We start from the raw sequence: 24,747 nt of genomic DNA, 5'->3' as shown, positions 1-24,747 counted from the left end.
GAGAGAGAGAGAGAGAGAGAGAGAGAGAGACTCCCCCCAGGGCTGAATTAGAGTGAATTAGAGGAAGCTCACTGTGGGAGACTGTTGTCTGCCTTAGCTTAAGCTTATTCACACAGATTCACAAGGAGCCACCAGTGTGCTTCAGTGACTGCCACCCAGCCTGGCTGGTGTAGGGAGTCCTCCATGACTTCTCTGCTGCTCCTTCCCTTGGCAGAAGCTGTGTGACCCGCCCTAGGACAAGATGAAGGCTGAGAACATGCTTGTCCAGAGCTGTCCCCTCCCGCCACCATATATGTGCATGCTGTCCCCAGCTGGTTCAACGGCCACCACCCCGCCTGTGTCTCCTGGCCAGACCTGGGGCTCACGGGCTAATTTTGGAAATGACTGTGGCCCAGCTGCTGCTATCTCAGTAGCTGGGGGAGGAGGCACAGGGATGTGCTGGTCTGTGCAGAGGCAGTTCCTGACACTCTTCCCTCGCCCTGCCTGGCTCTCCACACTTGCTGGGGTCCCTTTGTAACCACTCGGGGAGACTCTTTTGGACCAGAGTAGTTCCAGAGACCCTTGGCCACCAGGTACTGTCGGGTTGGGCTTTGAGCCGGCACCCTGCAAGCCGTCTCTATGTTCGGTGTGTTCGGTATTGGGAGGGCTGGTGTGAGGCCGGGGGACATGAGGTCTATTTTAGGCCTTCCTGGTGGTGAGTGCTTGGGAGGCCTTTCTCTTGCTGTGGACTTGTAGCAATTGCTCCAACACCAAACTATCTGGTGTGAGAATGTTATCCTAGGTTGTGGGGACACTGATAAAACTTCTGAGTTTGTCTGTTTGCCAAGCATTAAAAACAAAACAAAACAAAACAAAACAAAACAAAACAATTCTTTTCGATTGGAGGCAGGCATGCCACGGCACACCTGTGGAGGTCAGAGAGCAACTTTTGGCAGTGAGCTCTCTCCTCCCATCATGTGGGTCCCTGGGATTGAGCCCAGGACGTCAGGTTTTGGCTGCAATCTCCTTTAGCTGCTGAGCCCTCTCACTAGCCCACTGCCAGTCTTTGTTTTAAAATAAAAAATGTGTTGAGTTCTTCCTTAACGTGTATTTGTGTGTGTGTGTGTGTGTGTGTGTGTGTGTGTGTGTGTGTGGTATGTATGTCTGTGTGGTATGTGTGTATGTGTTGTATATATGTATATGTGTGCGGTGTATGTATGGTTCATATGTATTTTCATGTAGATGTGTGTATGTATGTGTGTGACATATATGTAAATGCATGTATGTGTCTAGACGTTTTGACTTTCATTAACTTCAGCTATGCTAGTTTTCTGCCTTGGTCCCGAGGCCCCAGCTTTTCCCCTCCAGAGCGCTCACCCTGCTGAACCTTAGCCTGAGAGGCTGTGGGATTTTGTTTCAAATGAAGCCTATGTGTGTGGTGGGGGAAAGGTTGGAGGATTCAGTGTTTCGCGAGGCGATCTTGTGGGGGGGGGTGCTCTGGCATGCTGATCGATACTCAGTTCCTTGTTGCGTGGAAAAGATCCACAGGTCCCAGTGGCCCCAGGGAGGGTGGAAACTTCACCCACAATAATCTGCCTGTACTTCAGAGGCCTCAAAGTTGCAGGCTCAGGCAGCCGCCTCCCTAGAGCAGACGGGGAAGCGCCCAGACCTTCCCAGGATGGTCCTAGTGCCAGCCTAGCCTGGCCTCACACTCAGGGCTGGAAGCTTTAGGCTGTTAATTGACTTTCTGACCCTCCTAGAAGACTGTTCCGATTGGGACACCTGCTCCTGCAGCTGAGAACTCAGGGTCTCTAAGCTGCCTCCTCCCTCCACTCGGAGACAGGTGGAGTCAGGAGAGGGGTTTGTTCTAGGGATCAATAGGGGCTGAAGAGGAGAAGGGAAGGGGAGGGAGAGAAAGAGGAATAGGAGGGGGAGGAGAGATGGGGAAGAAGGGAAGAGGCAGCTGCCTGAGAGAAGGAAGGGGAAAGTGAGGGGGAGGGGGAAGGAGATGGAGCCAGAGGAGGGAGACTGGAGTGGGTGGCAGGCCAGGATCTCTTCTGAGGGCCTTTTGGTGACAATCAAGGTTTTTGTTCTTCCTGCATGTTGGCCTAGTCACCTTGAGTCACAGGGCCTTGTGCTACTGGCCCTGTGACCTTCGCCATGACTTTCTTGGTAGGTATTTTGGTTTTCCTTCTAACATCAGAGGATGGGGCGGGGGGGGGGGCGCTCTGCACTGTCCTCCAGGACTTAGCTACCAGGGACCCTGCCCTGCCTCAGATCTTGGTGCCTCCCTCAAGGTGGCCTGGGAAGGGCTCTGGAATGCATAATCCAGGCTTACCTCAGACTCTGTGTGTAGTGTTTAGGGCCAGCCAGAGACCAAAGGTTGGACCACAAAGCTGTGTGGTGTGCATGCATGCTGTGCATATGTCCGTAGGGCCTGTGCTAAGCAGACTGTCCCTTACTTACTTGGATGTACTGGAAGCAATAAAGGCATTGAACAGTGGGAAGAATGGTTTGAGACAAATGAAGTCTATGGGGTGCTGTCTAATACTCCTGTGTGCTAAGGCACAGAGAGGAGAGGCAACTTGCCTAGGGACACACAGCTCTAAAGTGATAGGACTGGGCTTAGATCCAGGCAAGCCTGTTAGAAGGAATAACCTGGTCTACTGTATGCCCATCCCCCCACCCCCACCACCATCATCCCAGACTGGAAGGAGAACGTGTAATCTTATGTATTTTAGAATTACATGTATATATGTCTGCGGTATTATGTGTACGCATATCTGTGGGTGTCTGGCAGCAGAGATCAGAGCCTTGTGATCTGCCAGGACCACATGTTTATCAGTACAGCTGGGCAGGGACATTGGAGATTGGAGTTTTGGGTGTTCCTCTTTACCCAACAACCTGGGCTCATTTTCAGCTGTTTTCAGGAGCCAGCTGGTGTTGAGGCTCCAGTTTCATCGAAGGCATCTGGAAAAGACCCAGTATTGAGAAACTGTTCTTTGGGTTCAAATGTTTATTTCACTCACCCTTAACATTCCCCAAGTTCTGGCAAGATGGATGAGCCCATTTCACAGCTTCAGAAACCCAAGGTCACACAGACAAATGACCTGCAGGCTAGGTGCTTTTCTGGCAACCGTCCTGGTATGATCTGTTTAGTGACTCTGGTTGAGATATCAAATCCTGTGACGTTTCAATGGGACCAACAGATGGCAAAGGCCACTCTAGGTCATCCCGCTGGAACTGGCTGTCTGGGGACGACTGTCTTTTCCTCATATTTTCCTGTCATCAAAAAATATGCAGCTCATTTTCTCATTGCTTTCCCAGCACATCTTTTTTCTCTTTGAAGCAAAGACACATCTGCCTCCATTTCTGTTCATCCTCCCTTCATCTTACCATGATCCTTCTATTCTGGGCCCTGAATGGGTGCTAGTCTAGACTGCACTGAATTTGGGTGTGATAACTCTGTTTCTGGCTGTTGGCTCCTGAAGGGTGTCTAGTGGCATCTCTGGCTTTGTCCCATGAGACTCACACAGTACCACCTTTCCAGTGTGGCATCTGCAACTGTCCCCAGGCATCCATGGGCAGGTACACTCACCACTTCATGAGACTCACTATGTAGCCTTAGACCCATTGCTACACCCATGGCAGACATGAATAGTCAATCCCAGCACATTGCCTTCTCAGATCAGATATAGTCCAGGCAGGTACACTCACTACTTGATGAGCTTCACTAATGTAGCCTATGACCCACTGCTGCACCCATGGCAGACATGAATAGTCAATCCCAGCACACTGCCATGTCAGAGCAGACATAGCCCAGGCAGCTAACTAGCTATGGGTGAAATTTCATTGGCTGCCTCTCAGTAGGTCATCAGGCCCACCTGCAAGGAAAAAGGTGGCTGGTAAGAGACATATGACCTGCTGTATAATTTAGGGATGGAAGGGGAGGAGGGGCTATTGGCTTAGCTGCTGATAGTGGCCTGTGGTTGGGACTTTAAACACCTGAGAACGTTAGGAGACATGGCAGATACAAACAGATAAGTCCTCAGCCTTAGTAAGGAGCTGCTGGGCTAATACTTAGACCAAATGAGTCCAACACCCCCATCTGACAGATATAGCAGAACTACAAACCCCTGAGCATGGCCTCAGGTAAGGTCAGAGGTTCCCAGGGTGGTTGATGTCAGTGTCCCCAGGGAAAGGAAGGACAGCCTTGGCCCTGGTCCACTTTCCATGAAGGGAGATGACCATACAGGACACAGCCACTTCCTTCTGTCTGAAGAACAGTTGGGGCTCCAGATGAGGACCTGGTGTGTATGTGTGTGTGTGTGTGTGTGTGTGTGTGTGTGTGTGTGTGTATGTGTGTGTATACAGGAGCCACATAGGAGTGTGAATGTGCAAGGGACATGTGGGAAAGGGACTTGTTCAAGAAAACAGTGCTGGGGTGGGGGTAGCAGTCTGTGTGTGGTTGCCATGGCAACATACCTACCTGTAGAGGAAGCCCGTGTTTTGGAAGCCCTGAGGACTTGGTGTCTGCAGGCCTACAGGCCTCTGCTCTCTCCTGGACCCTAGAGGCAAGAGCAGGAAGGGGCTTGAGGGTTTCAGCATTCTTTCTAAAGCTTCCTGGCACTGGAGGGAACCCAGGGGCAATCACCAGGACTTTACAGCACTGTAGACAGGCACCCAGAGCCTACACTTCTGTGTTGCCCTCAGGTCTTCTGGCTGCCCTTCCCTGTCACCCTCCCTCCCACCCTACGACATCATGCTTCCATGACCTCCTCTTCCCTATGTGACATTCTCTTCCTCATCACCTCCCCATAACCCCTTCCTTTTTGACCTTCCCTCCCTCTTGACCACCTTTGCTAAGACCCCTCCCCCTCCCCTGTGACATTCTCTTTAATGTGTGGTTCCTCTTCCCCATTAATAATCCCTGCTCAGTGTGACTGTCAGCCTCTGTGACCCTCCCTCCACAACGAACCCCCTCCTCCTGTGACCTTCCTCCTGTGACACCCCTCCCACGAGTCCCTTCTTTGTGACATATTTTCTCTTGTTACTCTCCGTGCCTTCACCTCCCCTCCCCATGATCCTCTCTCCCTCTGCTAGCCTCTTCCCTATGAGCCACCGACTCACGTCTTAGTTGGCTGTTCTCATCGCTTTCCTCCCTTCCTCTCTGCACACATTCCTTCCTACTGTCTGTCTTACGGATTCTGTTGCTGTGATAAACACCACAACCAAAACAAACTTTGGGAGAAAATGGCTTATTTCATTTTTATACTTCCAGGCAACAGCCCTTCCGCAGAGGGCAGTCAGGACAGGAACTCAAAGCAAGGCAGGAACCTGGAGGCAGGAGCTGATGCAGAGGCCATGGAGGGGTGCTGCTTACTGGCTTGCTCAGCCTGCTTTCTTATAGAACCCAGGACCACCAGCCCAGGGATGGTCCTGCCCACAACAGGCTGGCCACACCCACAATGAGCTGGCCCGCCCACAACGAGCTGGCCCCACCCACAATGGTGGGCCCCTCCCACGGCCCCTCCCCCATCAATCTCTAATTAAGAATAAACCCCACAGGCTTGCCTATAGGCCAGTTTGATGGACACATTTTCTCCATCAAGATTCCCTTCCCTGGATATAACTCACCCAGCACAGCATGCCATCTCTCCATCAAGCTTCCAGCTCTTATCTTCTGTGCTTTCAGGGGTTTTTGAGATAGGGTCTTAATACATAGCCCAGGCTGGCCTTGAACTCAAGAGCCACCTGCCTTAGCTTCTTGCATCTGGGATTCTGAGTGTGCACCACCACACCTGGCTCATTCCCTGTACTCTTTCCAGTTCTAAGTAGGACACAGTGCTATAGACACAGCTGCAGCCCTTGATGAGGCTGGCTGCAGCCTTCCCCCGCACTAATGAAGAGAAGGGTTTTCTTCCTTTCTGTATGGTTCAGCTCAAGGCCAGAGTGAGCTAGCCCCTGCACTGTGAATGAACCACAACAGTCTCCTTTGGTCATTTAGCCAATAGCCTGCAAATGCACAGGTACTCCATCTGCTCCTCCCAGCAAGTGCTCCATCCGCTCCTCCCAGAAAGTGCTCCATCAACTCCTCCTATCAGGTGCTCTACCCATTCCTTCCAGCAGGTGCTCTACCCACTCCTCCCAGCAGGTGCTCTACCCACTCCTAACATCAGATGTTCCATCCACTCCTCCCAGCAGGTGCTCTACCCACACCTCCCAGCAGGTGCTCTACCCACTCCTCCCAGCAGGTGCTCTACCCACTCCTCCTGGAAGATGCTCTACTCAGTCCTCCCAGCAGGTGCTCCACTCACTCCTTCCATGTCTAGGGCAGGCATTAATCACCAACCAGAGGACTCTTTTGCCCCCAAGTACAGACACAGCTCTGAGTTCTTCCTAACAGTCTAAGTAACCATGCCCCACTTCTTAGAATCAGTCTGGGTATTGGAACCAAATTGGCCTGGACACCGTGTTCAAATTCTTTCTGTACAGTCAGTGAGATTTATGGAGGGACTGGTGAGTGAAGGAACTCACTCAAGGTATGAGTGCTGGGGTTAAGGACATAGGGACCAGGGAAGCTCTGGAGGTGTAGGGGCCTCATGGGGTTGGGTACAGAGGGAGGAGAACAGGAAGGGCGAACGACAGTGGGATGGAGGATGAAGGGATGGGGGATGAGGGTACAGAGGGGTAGAGGGATGAGGGGATAGAGAGATGAGAGGATGGAGAGATGGAGGGATGAGGGCATGGAGGGATGAGGGATGAGGAGGTGGATGGCAGGGAGATGGGGAGGGCATGGAGGGATGAGTGATGGAGGGATGAGGGATGGTGGGATGAGTGATGGAGGGATGAGGGCTCCTTAAGGTCCTGAGGCTATAGATAAGCACCATGGTCTTTGTTCAGACTCAAGCCCATGGGTCATGCAGATGTTGGAGCCACAGCCCTTTCCTCCCTGGCTTCATCTTTCAGGGGTTCTTTGCCCAGGGCAGGGCTGCTGCCTGGCTGGGTCCTTGAGGAGAGCAGTTGGGTCACTGTGGCTGTTTTGTATGAAGAAAGTGAGAACCGGATGTGATCTGACTGTGGAGACAGGGTCAGAAAATGGCATTCATGGGCTCTGTTGACCCTCTGAGTCTCTGCCTGGTTTTAAACTCTCCATTTAAGCAGGGCACAGTGGCACACACTTTTGATCCCCATGCTTGGGAGGCAGAGGCAGGTGGATCTTTGTGAGTTCAAGAGGAGCCTGGGTCTATACAGTGGGCTCCAGACAACCAGGGCACCACAGTGAGACCCTGTCTCCAAAACAAAACAAAACAAACAAACCTGCCCTTAAAACGCAGGCCTGCTTATTTGCATATGCCTGAGGCTGTCTTTTTCGAAGCAGGGAGGGGTTCAGACAGATGCATAGATCCCTACATACAGAGAAAACTACCCGCTCCTTCCCAGGCACAATGAGTGCTGTGCTCTGGAGCTAACAAGATGCCTCCTGGACCCAGAGTGAACCAGGACCTTCTGATGGAAGCAGGAAGAGTGACTGGCCTGAGGAAATAGGCTTTGATAGAGGGATCCCTACTGACTAGGTGGGAGAGATGCCCCTTGACACCTGCCGCTGGGCTGGGGACTCCTCTCGACCCAGGCTCTTCTTCACAGGGTGGAAAACAAAGGTCCACCACACAAGCAATTCCTGCCACGGCTTTAGGAGAGCGGAGGAAGACTGTTTACTGCGTGATGCAAAGACGGAGCCAGGGGCTGAAGGGGTTACTTCCGTTCTCTCAGGGTGCCGGTTCTCCTGAGTGCCTGTCCTCTCTCTGGGACCGGCAGAGAGCTGGTAATAGGCTACTCGGTCTTCCAAAAGCCAGCCTCTTGGTTGTGTGGAAGAGCTCAGCATGTGACTGAACCCTCTACTTGCCTGTGTGAGGAAGGAGGCCCAGAGCAGCTCAGGATGATCAAGAGGCAGGACCGACTTAGCCGTGGGGAAGCTGGCATGCGCCATGGAGAGTGAGCCGCGGGTGGGGCCTGGGGAGGCCACTATGTTCTGGGGGATCATTGGCTCATCTGAGTTGAGAAACTGCTCCACTGCCTGTATGTGGGTCACAGAGCCTCCTCCTCTTTTGCCTGAGGGGAGGGTCCCAGGCTGGAATTACTCTCTAAAAAACCTGGCCAAGACTGGAAGACTTTGGAATGTAATGGCTTCCAAAGATGGTGTTATCAAAGCTGTGCTCTGTGCTGTATCTCAGAGGAGGAGGAGCCTGAGTTCAGAGACTATGGATATAGCGATCCAGGCCGTGGCTGTTCCCTGCTGTGTGACCATGTACCAACACTCAACCTCTCTGATTCCCAGTCACCAGCACTTTTAGCCCTATGACAGGCACCCCTCCCCAACCCAATTCTCCCCCTTAACAGAGACACTTTGGCCATCTTCTAGGGGTTCCACAACTCGGCATCAGATATGGGACGCCTCGACGTGGTACCCTTGTGTTGACCTTCCGAATACTCGTGTGGACTATGGTGAGAGAGAATGTGAACATCCTTGTGTCAGGAATTTCCTCAGACTTTTGCTGGGTGACCTCAGGCAAGGCCTCACCCTCTCTGAGCGGCTGCCAGCTCTGTTGGTGAGCAGAGCGACACTAGCAATAAGTACTAGCTCCGATTTTAATGCAATTTCATGTCAGCTCCAGCAGGATTGGGGCGATTTCACTGTGAGGACCTCAGGGCCAGGACCAGGGTCAGTTCTTAACTGTGGGAGAAGGTGGCTTTGGCAATTGAGTCAAGAGGCAAACCCAGATTGTTTTAAGTGTGGCTCCCCAGATCTCCTAGGATGTGAACTGGGGACACCCCTACTGTGAATGGGACAGCAGAAGCCCTGGGGTGCACTGTCCCTGGGGTCCCTTTGCACCTTCTTCCTTCTCTTATCCTCTCAACAAACATTCATAGCACATGGAAGGGAACCAGGCCACAGGGGAGTACAACGGAATGAGGTGGTTCTGTTACTTCTTTGAGAATGGTGACTTTCAGCAGAGATCCCAGGGGAGTGGAGATGTAGGTGTGTAGGCAGAAGAGCATTGCCAAGGGCCTGAGGTGACCAAGTACCCTGAAGGGTATACCCAGGGCTTACTTTAACTGCCTTGGGATTAGGGGAGCTGTCAGACAGGGGTCATGAGTGACCCTTTTGGTCCCATGAAGACTTGAACATTTATTTACTTTAGGAGGCAGGTAAACTCTGGCTACCTTTTGGAGACTGGACACTCTGTGGTGGAGGAAGAAGATCAGAGAGCCATGGTGAGCTACTCAGCTCCTGCCTGAACATGGACAATATCCCAGGCCACTTACAGATCTAGGGCTTGGGACTCCTCTCACCAGCCCCCCTCCCAGAGGAGCCTGGAGAGAGGGTTTCCAGATTCCAGACTCAGCACTGGAAGCTGCTTAAATTGGCGTGTGACAGCATGCTCTGGTCTGGCCTGGAAGGGACAGAAACATGAGAGTGTATGTCAATCAAGGCAAGACAGAGTCCTGAAGTACAATGGACTCTAGTCAGCGAGGCTGACCCAGAACCCTTGGGTGGAGTCAGGGCGCTGGACACCAGGAACAATGGTTGGTACCCGGGCGGGGGAGAGCTGGCAGCTCAGGGCTGTCACAGCCAGTGTTCTTGAGCCGCCAGACAGAGAGTGATTTCAGCACAGGGTCCTGGCCAAGGATGAAGAGGGCACAGTGGCCACGACAGCCAGCGTCAAGCCAGGCCTATTCATATCCCCAGCTCAGCTCATCCGTTCAGGGCCTATGAGTCACTAGGACATTCCCCAGTGTGTCCCAAAGGAAGCCAGTATGGGGAAAGAGGTGTCCTCCCGTACGTGCCTGCTGCACACAGAGCTCATGCATTGGGGACTTTTCCATAGGCACAGACCTGGCTGCTCTGGTCACATGCATGTGGTAAATTCCTAGCCTCCCCCGTGGCATGTGGTCTCATCAGACCTGAATGTCCCTTCTTGGCTCTTTGAGCCGTGTGTCTCTTCCTTACCCAGCCATGGAGGAAGCTGGGCGCTCAGCCAGTCACTCCCTGGTGACGGCTGGACAGCCAGCTCCTGGCACCCAAGCCCAGTGTGTGGCAGCTGCCAGTGCCTGGGGTCAGGCCTTCTGAGGCTGAGGTCGGGCCTCTCATCAGGCATCGCTGGGAAATGAGTTAGAAAGAGATGTGAAAAGAGACTGAAAGGTGATCCTGGGGTCCCCATGTTCTGCCGTGCCTGTGGCTATGGGCTGCAGACCCCATGCAGTCCTCACAGCCAAGCTCCAGGCCCATGACCAAAGAAGGCTTTAATGGTGTGCATGTGTGTGTGTGTGTGTGTGTGTGTGCACATGTGTTTGTGTGTACCTGTATGTGAGTGTGTGTGCCTGTGTGTGAGTATGTGTTTTGTGTGTGCCTGTGTGAGAGTGTGTGTGCCTGTGTGTGAATGTATGCTTGTATGTGCCTGTGTGTACTTGTGAGTGCCTGTGTGTGAGTATGTGTGCTTGTGTGTGAGTGTGATTTTGTGTACCTGTGTGTGCTTGTGTGTGCCTGTGTGTGAGTGTATGTGAGTATGTGTGCCTGTGTGAGTGTGTGTGCCTGTGTGTGCTTATGTGTGCTTGTGTGTGCCTGTGTGCTTGCTTGTGTGTGTCTGTGCATGCTTCTGTGTGTGAGTATGTATGCTTGTGTGTGTGCCTGTGTGTGAGTATGATTTTGTGTACCTGTGTGTGCTTATGTGTGCCTATGTATGTACTTGTGTGTGCCTATGCATGTGTGCTTGTGTGTGCCTGTGTGTGAGTGTATGTGAGTATGTGTGCCTGTGTGAGTTTGTGTGCCTGTGTGCTTGCTTGTGTGTGTGTGCTTGTATGTGTGTGTGTGCATCTGTGTGCGAGTGTGTGTGCTTCTGTGTGTGAGTGTGTGTGCTTGTGCTTTTGCATGTGCACATGCATGTGTACTTGAGTGCACAGGAGCTTGTCCTGGGGGTGGAGGTTGGGACGGCTCTGAAAGAACATAATTCTAAGGTCAGGCCCAGGTCATGTACCTCCACTCAGGGACCTCCCCGAAGCCCTGTGGCTGTTTCTTCCTCTTGGATTCCATGGGAACATCCATTTTCTTATCAACCACAGAGTGAATGTGTGTGTGTGTGTGTGTGTGTGTGTGTGTGTGTGTGTGTGTGTGTGTGTGAAAGAGAGAGAGGCAGAGAGACAGGGAGAGGGAGATAGAGAAACATATCCCCTCTTTTATTTATTTATTATCAATGTATTTATTTTTAGAATTTATTTATTTTATGTATATGAGTACAGTACACTGTCACTTCAGACACACCAGAAGAGGGCATCAGATCCCATTACAGATGGTTGTGAGCCACCATGTGGTTGCCGGGAATTGAACTCAGGACCTCTGTAAGAGCAGTCAATTATCCTAACAATTGAGCCATCTCTCCAGCCCCTTATCTATCTGTCTGTCTATCTATCTATCTATCTATCTATCTATCTATCTATCTATCTATCTATTTATTGTACAACACAATGCACTCTGAACAAACTTATAACTCATAGAGCTGAGAGAAGATGAGATTTCGACTCATGGCCCAAGTGAAAATTAAAACACACACACACACACACACACACACACACACACACACACACACACACACAACCTCCCTGAATGGGAGGAGATAAAGATCTCCAGGACATATGTGCATGTGTGCACACATATGTGCACACACATGAGCATATAACTCTAGCTTCACTCCCTTCTGCTAGGCTTTCTATGTGTGATTTTACGTATCGGCATAAAGTACAGGACCCAGGAATAAGAGCAGATGTGAGCTGTCTTTCTGGGCCTTCTGCATGTAGATCTCCACCTGTGTCCATCCCTTCTTCTGTCCTCATGCATGGATGCACACAGCTGCCCTGTGCACAGGGACCACATCATGGATGCACACAGCTGCCCTGTGCACAGGGACCACATTTCTCACCTCATTCCTCATGGGTGGGGTCTGAAACTAGAGTAGTAGTGAACCTGGGGATGCTAACATGTCTGATGTGTAGATGTGAATCCCCAGGGCACATTTCTAGGACACATGTGGCCGGCTGGTATGGTAATCCATTTTAATGTTTAGAGGACCCTCTACCCCCAGTTCCCATAGAAGCTGTACATTCCCACCATCTTAGCTGAGGCCTGATTTCCCTACAGCCAAATGCCTCATCTTTTATTTTTTTAGTTAAAATTTTTTTATATAATTAGATCATATTTGATCACATTTGATCATATTTCTGTCCCAGATCTTCCTGCCTCACATGCCAGTCCCCCTTTTGTTCTCTCTCTGAAAACAAACAAACAAAAACCAAATAATCTACAACAAAAAATAACAATGCTCCAAATGTTGAATATCAAAACAAAGACAAGTCCAGTAAGACAAAAAGAAAAAGAAAAGAAAAAAGAAAGAAAGAAAAAGAAAAGCAAAATGAAACAAATCAACAAAAATCCATTGAGTTCCTTTGGTCTTGGCCAACTACTCTTGGGCTTGGGACCTGTCCTGTTGTCATAGAGATTCATTGCTATAAAGAGATGTCATGACCAAGGCAACTCTTATAAAGAAAAACATTTAACTGGGGCTGGCTTACAATTTCAGAAGTTTAGTCCATTATCATCATGGTGGGAAGCATGGCAGCATTCAGGCATATATAGTGCTAGAGAAGGAATTGAGAGTTCTACATCTTGATCTGAAGGCAGCAGGAGACTGGTAGCCACTCTGGGCATAGTCTGAGCATAGGAGACTTTAAAACCCACCTCCAGAGTGACACACTTCCTCTAAGAAGGTTGCACCTATTCCAACAAGGCCATACCTCCTAAAAGTGCCACTCCCTGGCCCAAGCATATACAAACCATCACAGGATCTCTGTGTTAGTTCCTGTCTACTGCAAGAGGAAGCTTTGCTGATGATGGCTGAGCAAGGCACTGATCTATGAGTGTAGCGGAATGTCATTGGGAGTCACTGTATTGCTACGTTTATTTTGCAGGCTAACAGCATTAAGTTTTTGTCATAGGCCCATGACCAATCCAGTCTTAGATTCTTGGCTACTTTAATAGTATAAGCTCTGGGTTGCATCTCATGACATGGGTCTTAAGTCCAGTTTAAAAAACAAATGTGGTTTATATCTTGCAAGCAGGTTACCACCATAGCTCTCAGGGTTTATAGCTGGGTCATATTGACGAGTGGCTTTCACCTCTGGTAGCATACAGAATCCATTCTGGTACAATGAACTCTAGTCAGTAGGGAGCAAAGCCTCCAGGTGGGCACCAGTTTGACTTCTCTGTGTTTGATGATGTGGATGGTGTTTTCTTAGAAGAGGGTCTTAACCACCAGGTTGTCAAGGGCAACCAACATCCTTGACAACAGCCTGTGATGTTTGGGGGTTTCCATGGGACTCCCTTTGGCCAACAACTCAACAGGATGCAACCTATTCCTGGAAATGGAAGCTTTACTGGGTAGCATAAAATGTCTACTTGGGGCATTGTCTACCCCATATGTCATGACTCTGTTTAGATTCCTTTCATATATGTGTATATTTTAGGAAACTTCTATAGCTGTGGGTTCCCAAATGTTTTTACAAATGTCCTTTGGTGTTAGTCGTCCCTTCCCTTATTTGCTCCTTCACTCTGTCCCCCCCCCATCCCTCTCCCCATCTAACCCTCCCCCTTTCCTCTTTCCTAGTCTCCTCACCACACTGAATTCTATTTTCCCTTCCTTGGGATATCCTTTCCTCGCCTCCTTCTCAACCTTCCTAACCCGTGGCCCTTTAATACAGCTCCTCGTGTTGTGACAACCCCCCCAACCATAAAAATTATTTTGTTGTTACTTCATAACTGTAATTTTACTACTGTTGTGAGTTATACATATATGATATGCTGGATATATTTCCATTGTTACAAACTGGCCCAAAGGGGTCATGACCCACAAATTGAGACAATGTAGCATCAGGAACGTTGAGAACATTGCCATAGACAATGGCTACTAGGTTGCCAACCTCTGTGCTTTTTTGAATTGTAGTGGGCATACTGAATGCTGAGAATCTAGCATCCATACATGAAAGGACACATACAATATTCACCTTCTTAGGTCTGGGTTACCTCACTCAGGATGACATATACGTATTATGAATTATATTTTATTGTGTGAATGTGCTACATTTTAATGATTGATCTGCTTATCACTTGATGGACATCTAGGCTATTGTGAACAGAGCGGCAGTGGAGATGGTTGAGCAAGCGTCTCTGGGGGAGGATGAAGTGTTTTTTGGGTTTGTGCCCCAGAGTGGTATAGCTGGGTCTTAAGGTGGATTGATTTCTAGCTTCCCAAGGAAATACCACAAAGATCTCCATAGCATCTGTACGAATTCGGACTCCCACAGCAACGCATGAGTGTCCCCTGTCCCCATATCCTCCCCAGCATGAGTCATTCTGACAGGTGAAAGCTGAAATCTCAAAGTAGTTTTATTTGCATTTCCTTGATGACCAAGGATGTTGAACATGTCTTTAACTGTTTCTCAGTCACTCATGTTTCCTCTTTAGAGAATTTTGCTTAGTTCTGTTCCTCATTTTTACTTGAGTTATTTGTTTTCTTGATATTAGGTTTTGTGTTGTTGTTGCTGCTGCTTATTACATTTTGGATATAAGCCCTCTATTAAATGTGTAGTTAGTAAAAAGCTTATCCTCATTCTGTAGCCTGCCACTTTGCCCGAATGACTGTGTCCTTTGCCTTACAAGATCTTGTCAGCTTCGTGAGGTCCCATTTATTAATTGTTGATCTTAGTGCCTATGCTAATGGTATTCTGTTCTTTCCTGTGTCCATGGGTTCAGGATTATTCCCCACTTTCCTTTCTGTCAGACTCAGTGTATCAGCCTTATGTTGAGGTCCTTGATCCATCTGGAGTTGGGCTTTGTACGGGATGATAAGTATGGATCTATTTGCATTCTTCTGCATGCAGACATCCTGTTTGACCAGCATTTATTGAAGACACTGTCTATTTTCTAGCGTTCATTTTTTGACTCTGTGTCAAAATTCAGGTGTCCATAGGTGTGTGGACTTAGGCCCAAGTCTTTAGTTTGAGTCTATTGACCACTGATCAGCATGCCTGTCTCTGTGTCAGTGCCATGCTGTTTTAATTAGTCCAGTTCTGAAGTTCAGATTGACACTGGGGATGCTGAGCCCCCCAGCAGTTCTTTTGATATTCAGGGTGGTTTCAGCTGTCCTGGATTTCAATATAAAGCTGAAGAGTGTGGTTGTTTTGTTGTTGTTGTTGTTGGTGGTGGTGGTGGTGTGTATGTGTGTGTGTGTGTGTGTCTGTGTGTAGAATCATGTTGGGATTTTGATGCAAATGACTGTAGGGTTGTGGGGTCCCCGCGTCTACTCTGCCAGAGAGCATGGCCACTCAGGGAGGCAGTACTAGGGAAGTTGACTGCCCTTACCCCACAACTTTGCAGGGCAGATGTTGGGCTGTAGGGAAGCCTTGGGATACCACTCCCGCGGTGGGGAAGCACAGTCTGAGGTGGGGGGTACACAGAGCTGGCTCAGGGGTCCCTGGGCTTGCAAGGAGGCTGGGGCCATCTGGTTCTCAGGCTCTCAAACATCCTGGTGCCACTGGGATCCGAGGAAGAGCTGAGAATGGAGTGGGGGCCCACAGGCTGGATCTAGCCAGGGGGAAAGGGAAAGGGAAAGGGAAAGGGAAAGGGAAAGGGAAAGGGAAAGGGAAAGGGAAAGGGAAAGGGAAAGGGAAAGGGAAAGGGAAAGGGAAAGGGAAAGGTAGAAAGCTCCGACTGGTCCCTTGGGAAGAGTCCTTGACTTGATTTTGGCTTGGTTTTGTTGGTAGCTGTGACTTGGGGCACAGAGAGACCTTCTATGGGAGATTAGACAGAGGCTCTATAGGCAAAGGCCTTCTGCATGACTCCCCATGGTGGACCCTGGTGAAAAGAGGCAGTCCATGCTTTTAAGACATTTATTATCATGGCAGAAAGTGGATGAGTTAAACCGTACCTCACTTCTCAGGGCGGGCCTGAGATTAAATACCTTTTGCAGGAAGGAGTGTCTGGGAAGGAAAGCTGATTAGCTAAGTCTTCAGGCCTGTAGGTAACATTAAAATGGAGATCTGTCTTGAGCCTATGTGACCACAAGTCATGTCCTCTACCTGTGGATGGGTTTGGGGCATTGCCCTTATGTGACTGATGGCCACAAATCTATGGAGGGCTGCAGCTAGTGACAGGGGCCTGGAGCCCGGGAATCAGGCGTAGCACCCCTCATCCCTTTAGGGTCACTGGGGCTTCTAGCCTTAGTTCAACTGGGAAACAGGCTACCTTTCACCGTCCTACAAATGGCCATCTTCTCTGGGATGGATTTCACACATTTGGGTCAGGATAATCTGCACTGTCTTAGTCAGGGTTTCTATTCTGCACAAAACATCATGATAAACAAAACAAAACAACAAGTTGGGAAGGAAAAGGTTTATTCAGCTTACACTTTCACACTGCTGTTCATCACTGAAGGAAGTCAGGGCAGGAACTCAAGCAGGGCAGAAACCTGGAGGCAGGAGCTGATGCAGAAGCCATGGAGGTGTGCTGTTTACTGGCTTGCTTCCCCTGGCTTGCTCAGCCTGCTTTCAACCTAGCACTACCAGCTCAGGGATGGCTCCACCCACCATGGACTAGAGCCTTCCCCATTGATCACTAATTGAGAAAACTCGTTACAGTTGGATCTCACGGAGGCATTTCCTCAAGGGAGGATCCTTTCTCTGTGACAACTCCAGCTTGTGTCAAGATGACACACAAAACCAGCCAGTACACGCACATTCCTTCCAGAAAGCGCCTTTTCTGGAAGGAATCCTGTTCCTCAGCTGAAATGCCCTTCATCTCCACTGGACTGAGTCATGTTGAATCTTCTGGAACTCGATCTCCACGCTGCTTAGGCAGGCATCGTCTTTGTGCAAGCGCCTTGGAGAGACACACACAAGACCGTGTATGTCTCTCCCGAGATGTGACCTTAGGGCACAGGGTTGAGAGGAGGAGTGCCTCACACACTGTCTGCTCAGTGACTGGCAGCCTTATGGCTGGCCCACTGTCATGGGAACGGATGACGGTCTTAGCAGAAGATGGAGTAGTATCTTTTCATTCATGATGTGGTGGGAGCAGAGCCGAGCCCGGTGCTAACCAGTCTCTCTCTCTCTCTCTCTCTCTCTCTCTCTCTCTCTCTCTCTCTCTCTCTCTCTCTCCTATTCAGTGTGTCTGGCTTGTGTCCACTCACCTCATGCTCTCCATGTGTCTGTAAGGCTTCACTCCTCGCCTGCCAGGAGCACTCAGAAGCACAACGTCATCGCCCGAGTCCAGCTACCTGTGTCACCATGGCCATTTCGTCACGCCTTGCCCTGTGGGAGCAGAAGGAAAGTTGTGTTTTGGGGGGCTGGGGTCACAGGGCCAGACTCTACCCTGGCAAGAGGGGCTGTGGCCTGGGTGGCCTGACTCACACCCACACACCCACACGTACCTCAGGCAGGGAATGATGATGGTCTTCTGTCTCTGTGCCTGCCTGGTCTGGATCTGTTGACTCCTTCCCATCCCTTAGCAGGAGGCTGGGAATGGGGGTAGTGTGGCATCTATAGCCCACAGCAGCCTGACAGAGGGCTGAGGCAGGAGGGAGGAGAGAGTGGAGGGGGTGCAGAGGTGGACTGTTGGCTGCCGGTCTAGTGCTAGAGGGTTTCTGTGAATCTACCTCTGGTCACTACAGAGACCTGGACAATGGCTCTTACCTAACCTGGCTATCCTTCCTTTTCCACAGGATTCCTTAAGGGCTCCTTGGTCTCTGATACCTTCCCCTCCTACTTTCTCCTCTCCTTTCCTCCTATTCTTTTTCTTCCCTTTGTATAGACATTATTATTATTATTATTATTTTTGAGACAGGGTTTCTCTGTATAGCCCTGGCTGTCCTGGAACTCACTTTGCAGACCTGCCTGGCCTCGAACACAGAAATCCACCTGCCTCTGCCTCTGCCTCCCAAGTGCTGGGATTAAAGACGTGTGCCACCACCACCTGGTTGTATAGACACTATTATTTAAAAATAAAAAAAAATAAGAACTTTTGTCCATGGTTGGTTCCAGGGATACAGAACCCACAGCGAAGAAAACGGGTGGCATAGGCCATGGTTAAGTCTTCCCAGCCTCTTGGTGGTCCCAGCACACAGGAATAATTGATTATTATTATCTATTACTTCAAGTCCCCAGAAGGCTTCTTCAAGAAGCTGGGAGGTACCACAGAGACAAGCTTGGAGTGCAGTGCATCCTGGGAGTATCCCTGTCTTAGGTGGGAAGAGCATTTTCTTCTGGGGTTTCTCCAGTGGCCCCTTGGGGCCAGAAGCGTGAGGGCAGAGGAGCCTGGTGTCGAGCCACCCCTCCTGACATCTCAGAAGCTGCTCTGAGAGGTGGTTTGGGTTCTTCTCAGGAGGAGACTCTCCAGGCTGAAGCCACCTCTCCCGTACAACCTCTAATGTCCACACTGGTCCATTCTGTCCCCACACCTCTCGGCCTCATGGTGTCCCTCAGAGCCTTTCTGCTCTTCTCTTATGCTTTTCCCCTCAGATCCACCCGGGCATCACACACCATCTGGGGGAAGCCCTGGCCCTGCAGGCTCACTCTCACTTCTCTCCTCGCTTCCACACACAGATTCGAGAAGAAGACAAGAGCCCCCCTCCATCCTCTCCGCCTCCCTTGTTCTCTGTCATCCCTGGGGGCTTCATCAAGCAGCTGGTTCGAGAGACAGAGAAAGAGTCCAAAGAAGCCAGGAGGAGGAAGGCGGCAGCATTCACAGCCCCAGAAGTAGAGGTGAATGGCCCTGTGGGGGCAGAGCACAATGGGGCAGGGCGGGGCGGGGCAGGCGCCTTCCCATTCATATCCTCATATTGTCCTGAGTCAGTCCTCCTTTGCTCTCTGCCCTGCCGTATTCTTCCACTCTCTCTGTTGAGCTCCTATGCAAACTGAAAAGCCCATCTCCAATTGCCGACATCTGGAGAGTCTCACATTGCTCTACCTTTCTTAACTCCCCCATGGTTGCTTTCCTTGAGACCACACAGAGCTCATTTAATCGCATGACTTATTCAGCTATGAATTTCTAAACAGCAGCAGCTGCCTTCCGCTCAGCTGTGCCCTGAAAGTAGCTCTCATGCTCTGAATTAGTTCCTTGTCCCAGGCCAGCCTGGAACTTCTATTTCAGCCCATTCAGTCTCCTGAGTGGCCGTGGTTATAGGCCTGGCCACTGGCTGGTCTCTGTTCATTCATTAAAGCGGAAAAGATGCTGGCATGTCCCTTCCTCGGAGAGCCTGATGTTGAAGCATTGGCATCCTTCTGGGTCGGGCACATGAGCTGGTGGTCCCACACACCAGTGTCCTCCAGCTGCAAGTCTCTCAGCCCCTTCCAAGTCTCTTGGAACATCCACTATCCAACAACTGAAGGCTTTATCCCAGCTAGGTTGTAGATCTTGGATGCTTGCTTCATCTGCTATTCCTTCTGATTGGTATCGATGGGCATCATCAGTCAAAACTGTGTTAGGCAGACAGGGCACCAGTTCCTGCTGCCTCTATACTGCCCTCTTGAGGCAAAGAGAGTTATGGCAGAATTGGGCTGAGAGGACCAGGGATTATAAAAACCAGGTGTTGGCTTAAATCCGGAGTGTCACCCTGGCTCCATCTTTGCTCCCTCCTCCTCCTTGGCCCATTTACACTACACGTGCTTGCACCTGTTTAATGACAGGGGCTTCCCTGTGTCAGCAAGCCACTCACAACTGACTGGAAGCAGCTGTGGGGACAGCAGTTGGGTCTCATTGAAGAGACTGACAGGGTGGCTGGGCCCTGTGCCTGCTCCTGTCTGACTTAAGGAATAAACAGAGGCCACACTTAAATCTCGGATAGGAAGTGGTCCTGTAAAATGTTCCTGTCTATCACCAATGTTCACTTAGTGATTGTGGCACTGTTTAAAACAGTAATGGGGACGGAAGTCACACCTGCTTCTCAGAGGTGGAGACTGAAGCACAGAGAGGTCAAGACACTTTCCTCAAGGTCACCAGGCCAGGTAGAGGCAGAGCCATGCCGTGTAAAGCTCTCTTTCTGGGGCTGCCTGGGAGAGCAGGCAGGTGAGATATAGGAAACAGAGTGGACAGGAGGGGTGGAGAAAAGGTATGCCTGCTGGCCATCAGGACCAGCATGAACAAACATGAGGGCATAGGGAATGGGTGGGTGGGCCAGAACTAGGAGGTATCCAGTGTGGCCAGAGAGTGAGGCGAGTGGACACAGACAGACCCTGAAAAGGCTTGGAGGAACCGAGGGTGTGTTCATGGACTTCCAGTAGACTTGGGGTGGCCACCAATGCCCTGATCAGTGGCCACCAGTGTCTTGATCAGTTGTAAAAGGACAGTTGGCTGATGGGTGATAGATGACTGGGAGGTTGTATGGGATGGGCAGTCGGTTTGAGAACCTGGACGGCTGGAGTGGAAACTGTGCCCCTCCTCCCATCTCCTCCTCTTGAGATCACAGAAGAGCTTTTCACACTCAGCTCGCAAAACTCCACACAGCACGCTTCTGTTATGGAGGGGCCTAAGCTCACAGAAGATAGGAGACAATGGGCCGAAGTTGCCCCACACCTGCACTGAGATGGGAATGCGTATCCTTACTGATGATCTCATCTGGAGGGTTGAGATGTGTTTTAGTCAGGGTTTCTATTCCTGGGCAAACATCACGACCAAGAAGCAAGTTGGGGAGGAAAGGGTTTACTCAGCTTACACTTTCCACATTGCTGTTCATCACCAAGGAAGTCAGGACTGGGATTCAAGTAGGTCAGGAACAGGAGCTGATGCAGAGGCCATGGAGGGATGTTACTTACTGGTTTGTTTCCCCTGGCTTGCTCAGCCTGCTTTCTTAAGGAACCCAAGGCTACCAGCCTAGGGATGGCACCACCCACAGTGGGCCCTCCCACCCACTAATTGAAGAAATGCCTTACTGTTGGATCTCATGGAAGTACCTCTTTAAGGGAGGTTCATTTCTCTGTGATAACTCCAGCTTGTGTCAAGTTGACACAGAAAACCAGCCAGTTACAAGATGGAAATATAACAGATATATCTACAGCAGCTACTGAGGACTGACCGTGTGCTGGGCCACCACCAGTCTTTATATCCACCCTGCATGGCAGGTCTTTATGATCCTTGTGTTATTGTCAAGAAATTGGCTCAGAGAGGAGGAGAAGGAGGTTACCCAACACCACACAGTGAAAAGAGGCAGAGTGGCATTAAACTCCCTTTTGTTGGATTCCCGAGTCTACCTTCCTCCCCCTGATTCTGTGGACCCTCAGCCGCTATCTAGGCTGAACCTCACTGTCAGGCACAGATTCTGAGGATGTCAGAAGGGCTTGGGTTTCTTTGTGTGGGTGAAACTGGGAATGATTGGCTGTTGGTCAGTCATGCAGCAACTAAGCACATTATGGTCTCTTTCCTAGATCCCAGCAGTTCCAACTAACCAAACCAACAAGACCAACAATGTCCCCAAGCCTGGAAGCCAGCAGACTTCCCAGGACAGCTCATCCACCACTCAGAACAGCGCAGACATTCCAGGAAAGGAGCCCCCGGGGGCTGGTGACAAGGACTCCACACCTGTGACCAGCACTAGTGGGGAGAGACCTCAGGAGTCAGGTCCCACAGGAACACCCGCCAAAAGGACACTGCCCTTCAAGAGGGGCGTGAGGAGGGGCGATGTGCTGCTGATGGTGGCCAAGCTGGATCCAGAGTTGGCCAAGGCAGATCAGAAGGTCCAACCTCGTGATGTCCCCGTGGACAAGACCCCAGCTCCAGCCAAAGATTCTGGAGGGACAAAGAAAGGGGTGACCACGGGGACTTCCTCTGCCCCCCAGCCTTCTATGCCTGAGAAGACTAGGACTAGGGGAGTTGGAGATACAGGCCAAAGCACAAAGGGTGGGAAATGTCAGGGCACAGAGGGAAAGGGGAGCCGGGACCCCCAGACCATCGGGCAAAAAGAAGGTGAGTCTCAGAGCACAGAGGAGCAGGGGACCAGGTCCCAAGCTCAGGAGGCAGGAAACAAGGAGCAACTGGGAACAGCAGAGAAAGAAGGAGGGGGTCCCCCAAAGAAGATGGAAAAAGAGGATGAGCCCAAGGTTGCAGGGGCTGAAGTCAGACCTGTGGAACCCCCAGTCCCGCTAAGGAAGTGGGGAGGTTTCTTGGGTTGGAGAAGCAAGTGGGACAGTCCTCAGAGCAAGGACAGAGTAACAGAGTCACATCGTAAGGATGAGAAGACCGGCGACTTGCAAAGCCCAGCGGTAGACAGGAGCTGTGGGCAGCTAGCAGAACCCACAGGGCAGCCATCAGGGCCCACGGGGCAGCCATCAGGGCCCACGGGACAGCTATCAGAGTCCACGGGGCAGCCATCGGGGCCCACGGGGCAGCCAGCGGGACCCACGGGACAGCCAGCAGGGCCCACGGGGCAGCCAGCGGGGCCCACGGGACAGCCAGCAGGGCCCACGGGGCAGCAGCAGGAGGCTCCAGTGAAGATGGAAGGAAAGGTGGGGAGACCTCAGAAAAAGCTGGTGACACCAAGGAAACCCCGAGAGCTCCCTGGGGTGGCAGCGAAGACTCAGAATCCTGAGGAAAGCTGCAAGGCCCCGGATAGGATTCCTACAACGGGGATATCAGCAGAGGCTGCAAAGAGGGACGGCCAGCCAGAGAGCAGGGTGCAGGGAGCCGGGGAGCCCCGTGTGTGCACAGAGGAAGAAGTGGATGTGGTGAAGCCTCAGGCAGAAGGTCACGTAGAGTCCATTCCTGAGGTCGTCATGGAAAGGCTTTCTACGCTGAGGCCTATGGAGGAGAAGCAGATCCTGCAGGACCCGGATAGAGGGGGCCAGAGTGGAGACTCGGACCAGGTGATGGGCTGTGGACCCTAAGGATGGGATAGGGGAGGCTACGGGGTGGACATAGGGCTAGCCACAGCCCAGCACTCCCCAGGAGTGTACTCCCGAAGAGCTAGGTCCCTAGGCCCCACACGGCCCCTCCCCAGGCTAGATTTCGCCTATTACTACTTAGTGGTTACCGCGTCCCTTGTTACCCACAATTCTCTGTGCCGGCACCATGTGTAGATTCTCAGGCCGTGCCCTGGTGGCTTCTTGAAAGGTCCTGCGGGAGAGGTTAGGGGTCCCTACATCAACCCTGGGCTGGTGGTTTTTGCTGGTTAGGAGACCTTCTTTTTGCTCCCAGGCTTATGAGGATAGATGGTACGAGGCACAGAAAGTCTGGCTGGTGCAGAAGGACGGGTTCACGCTTGGTAAGTGGGCTCAGGCTGGCCTGGGGTTTGGGGAGGGGAGTCCCACTTGTTTCTCATGTCTTTCCCGCCACCAGCCAGTTTTACTTCATTCTCGAGGTAAGCAAGGAGGTAGGGGAGAGGCTGAGATGAGGATGGCACCAGTAGCTGCTATGGGGCAGAGAGTCCCCATCCCCAGTCCATTCTTGTTGGCCAGTGGAGACTGAAGGGCGTGTTCTGAGAAGTGATTCTGTGTTCCATTTGTACTGTTTGCCCATTATCATCCTGATCTGACCTAGGGGTGTGGAACAGGTCGGTGGACTTCACCCTCTGAGGGGCCTGCTCAGTGCTAACCTTTGTCTCAAAAGGGCTTGGAGCAGTGCTTCTCAACTTTCCTAATGCCCCGACCCTTTAACACCGTTCCCTGTGTTGTGGTGACCCCCCAACCATAAAGTTATTTTCATTGCAACTTCATAACTGTGATTTTGCAACTGTTACGAATAGTAACGTTCCCATGGTCTTAGGCAACCCCAGTGGAAAGGGTCATATGACCCACAGAGAACTACTGGCTTAGGGGTGGCAGTACAGGTTCTTTATGTGAATAGAACCTTTCAGCCTGTCCCAAGTTCAGTCTCCAGCTTCCTGGACTGTCTCAGAGACTCTACCCTTCCCTCCCTTCCTCTCCCTTCCCCTCTTCTCCCATTTCCTACCCTCCCTTCTCTTCCTTTCTTCTCCCCTCCCCTCTCTTGTCTTCCCCTCCTCCTTCTCTCCCTCCCCCTCCTCTCCCCTCCCTTCTCCTTTTCCCCTCCCCTCCCTTCCCTTCCCCTCCCCTCTCTTCTCCCCCTCTCCCCTTCACTCTCTCCCCTCCCTTCCCCTTCTCTCCTAACCCTCCTCCCCTCCCTTCCCCTCCCCTCCCCTCCTCTCCCTCCCCTCCCTTTCTATTCCCTCCTCTCCTTTCCCCTCCCTGCCCCTGCCCTCCTACCCACCTTTCTTTCCCCTCCTGTCTCTGGCTGTCCATGCAGCAACGGTGCTTAAACCAGATGAGGGAACAGCTGACCCGCCTGCTGGAAGGGTGCGGCTCTGCATCGATGCAGACAGGACTGTCATCGAAGTGGATGAGGAGCAGGTCCACCCGGTGAGTGTCCCCTCCTCCCCACCACTGCTCTGTCCTCTCTGTCCCCACCCCCCATGGTACTCAGGGCTCTGCTGATGGGGCTCCATCATGGGATCGTTCACTGTATCTTTTAGCTCTTTGTGAAGACAAGCCTGCTGGCTCCTGTTGCCGTGGCTCTGACTGATCTGAGCAGGAGATTACTTTTCATTTTGTGAAAACCTTTCCATAGACGTGTTTCTGTTTTCACCCTGGGAGCTAGGGAACTCAGCTAAATGGGCAGGTTGCCATTGAAGCATAGATTCCAATGGTGCATATTTTGGGCAT

General features: G+C 51.2%; 1 protein-coding gene across 2 annotated transcripts in view; it reads left to right on the top strand.

Annotated features, from left to right (window-relative positions):
• The first annotated feature begins 366 nt into the window (after positions 1-366).
• Myo18b (myosin XVIIIb) overlaps positions 367-24,747 on the top strand; it is a 207,586-nt gene continuing 183,205 nt past the window's right edge. The window contains exons 1-7 of one of the 2 annotated variants that reach the window (XM_006535262.3): positions 367-572; positions 8,402-8,484; positions 17,250-17,409; positions 18,685-18,843; positions 21,502-22,935; positions 23,267-23,333; positions 24,332-24,444. In XM_006535262.3, coding sequence (XP_006535325.1) covers positions 17,371-17,409; positions 18,685-18,843; positions 21,502-22,935; positions 23,267-23,333; positions 24,332-24,444 — 1,812 coding nt within the window. In that variant the 5' untranslated portion in view covers positions 367-572; positions 8,402-8,484; positions 17,250-17,370. The remainder of the gene's footprint in view (positions 573-8,401; positions 8,485-17,249; positions 17,410-18,684; positions 18,844-21,501; positions 22,936-23,266; positions 23,334-24,331; positions 24,445-24,747) is intronic. The other variant, NM_028901.2, reaches the window with a different exon arrangement.

Source organism: Mus musculus, chromosome 5 (assembly GCF_000001635.26).
Source record: "Mus musculus strain C57BL/6J chromosome 5, GRCm38.p6 C57BL/6J".
NCBI classification, from domain to species: domain Eukaryota; kingdom Metazoa; phylum Chordata; class Mammalia; order Rodentia; family Muridae; genus Mus; species Mus musculus.
Note: the sequence above shows the minus strand (reverse complement) of the source record. Positions and strands in the feature narration are given on the sequence as shown.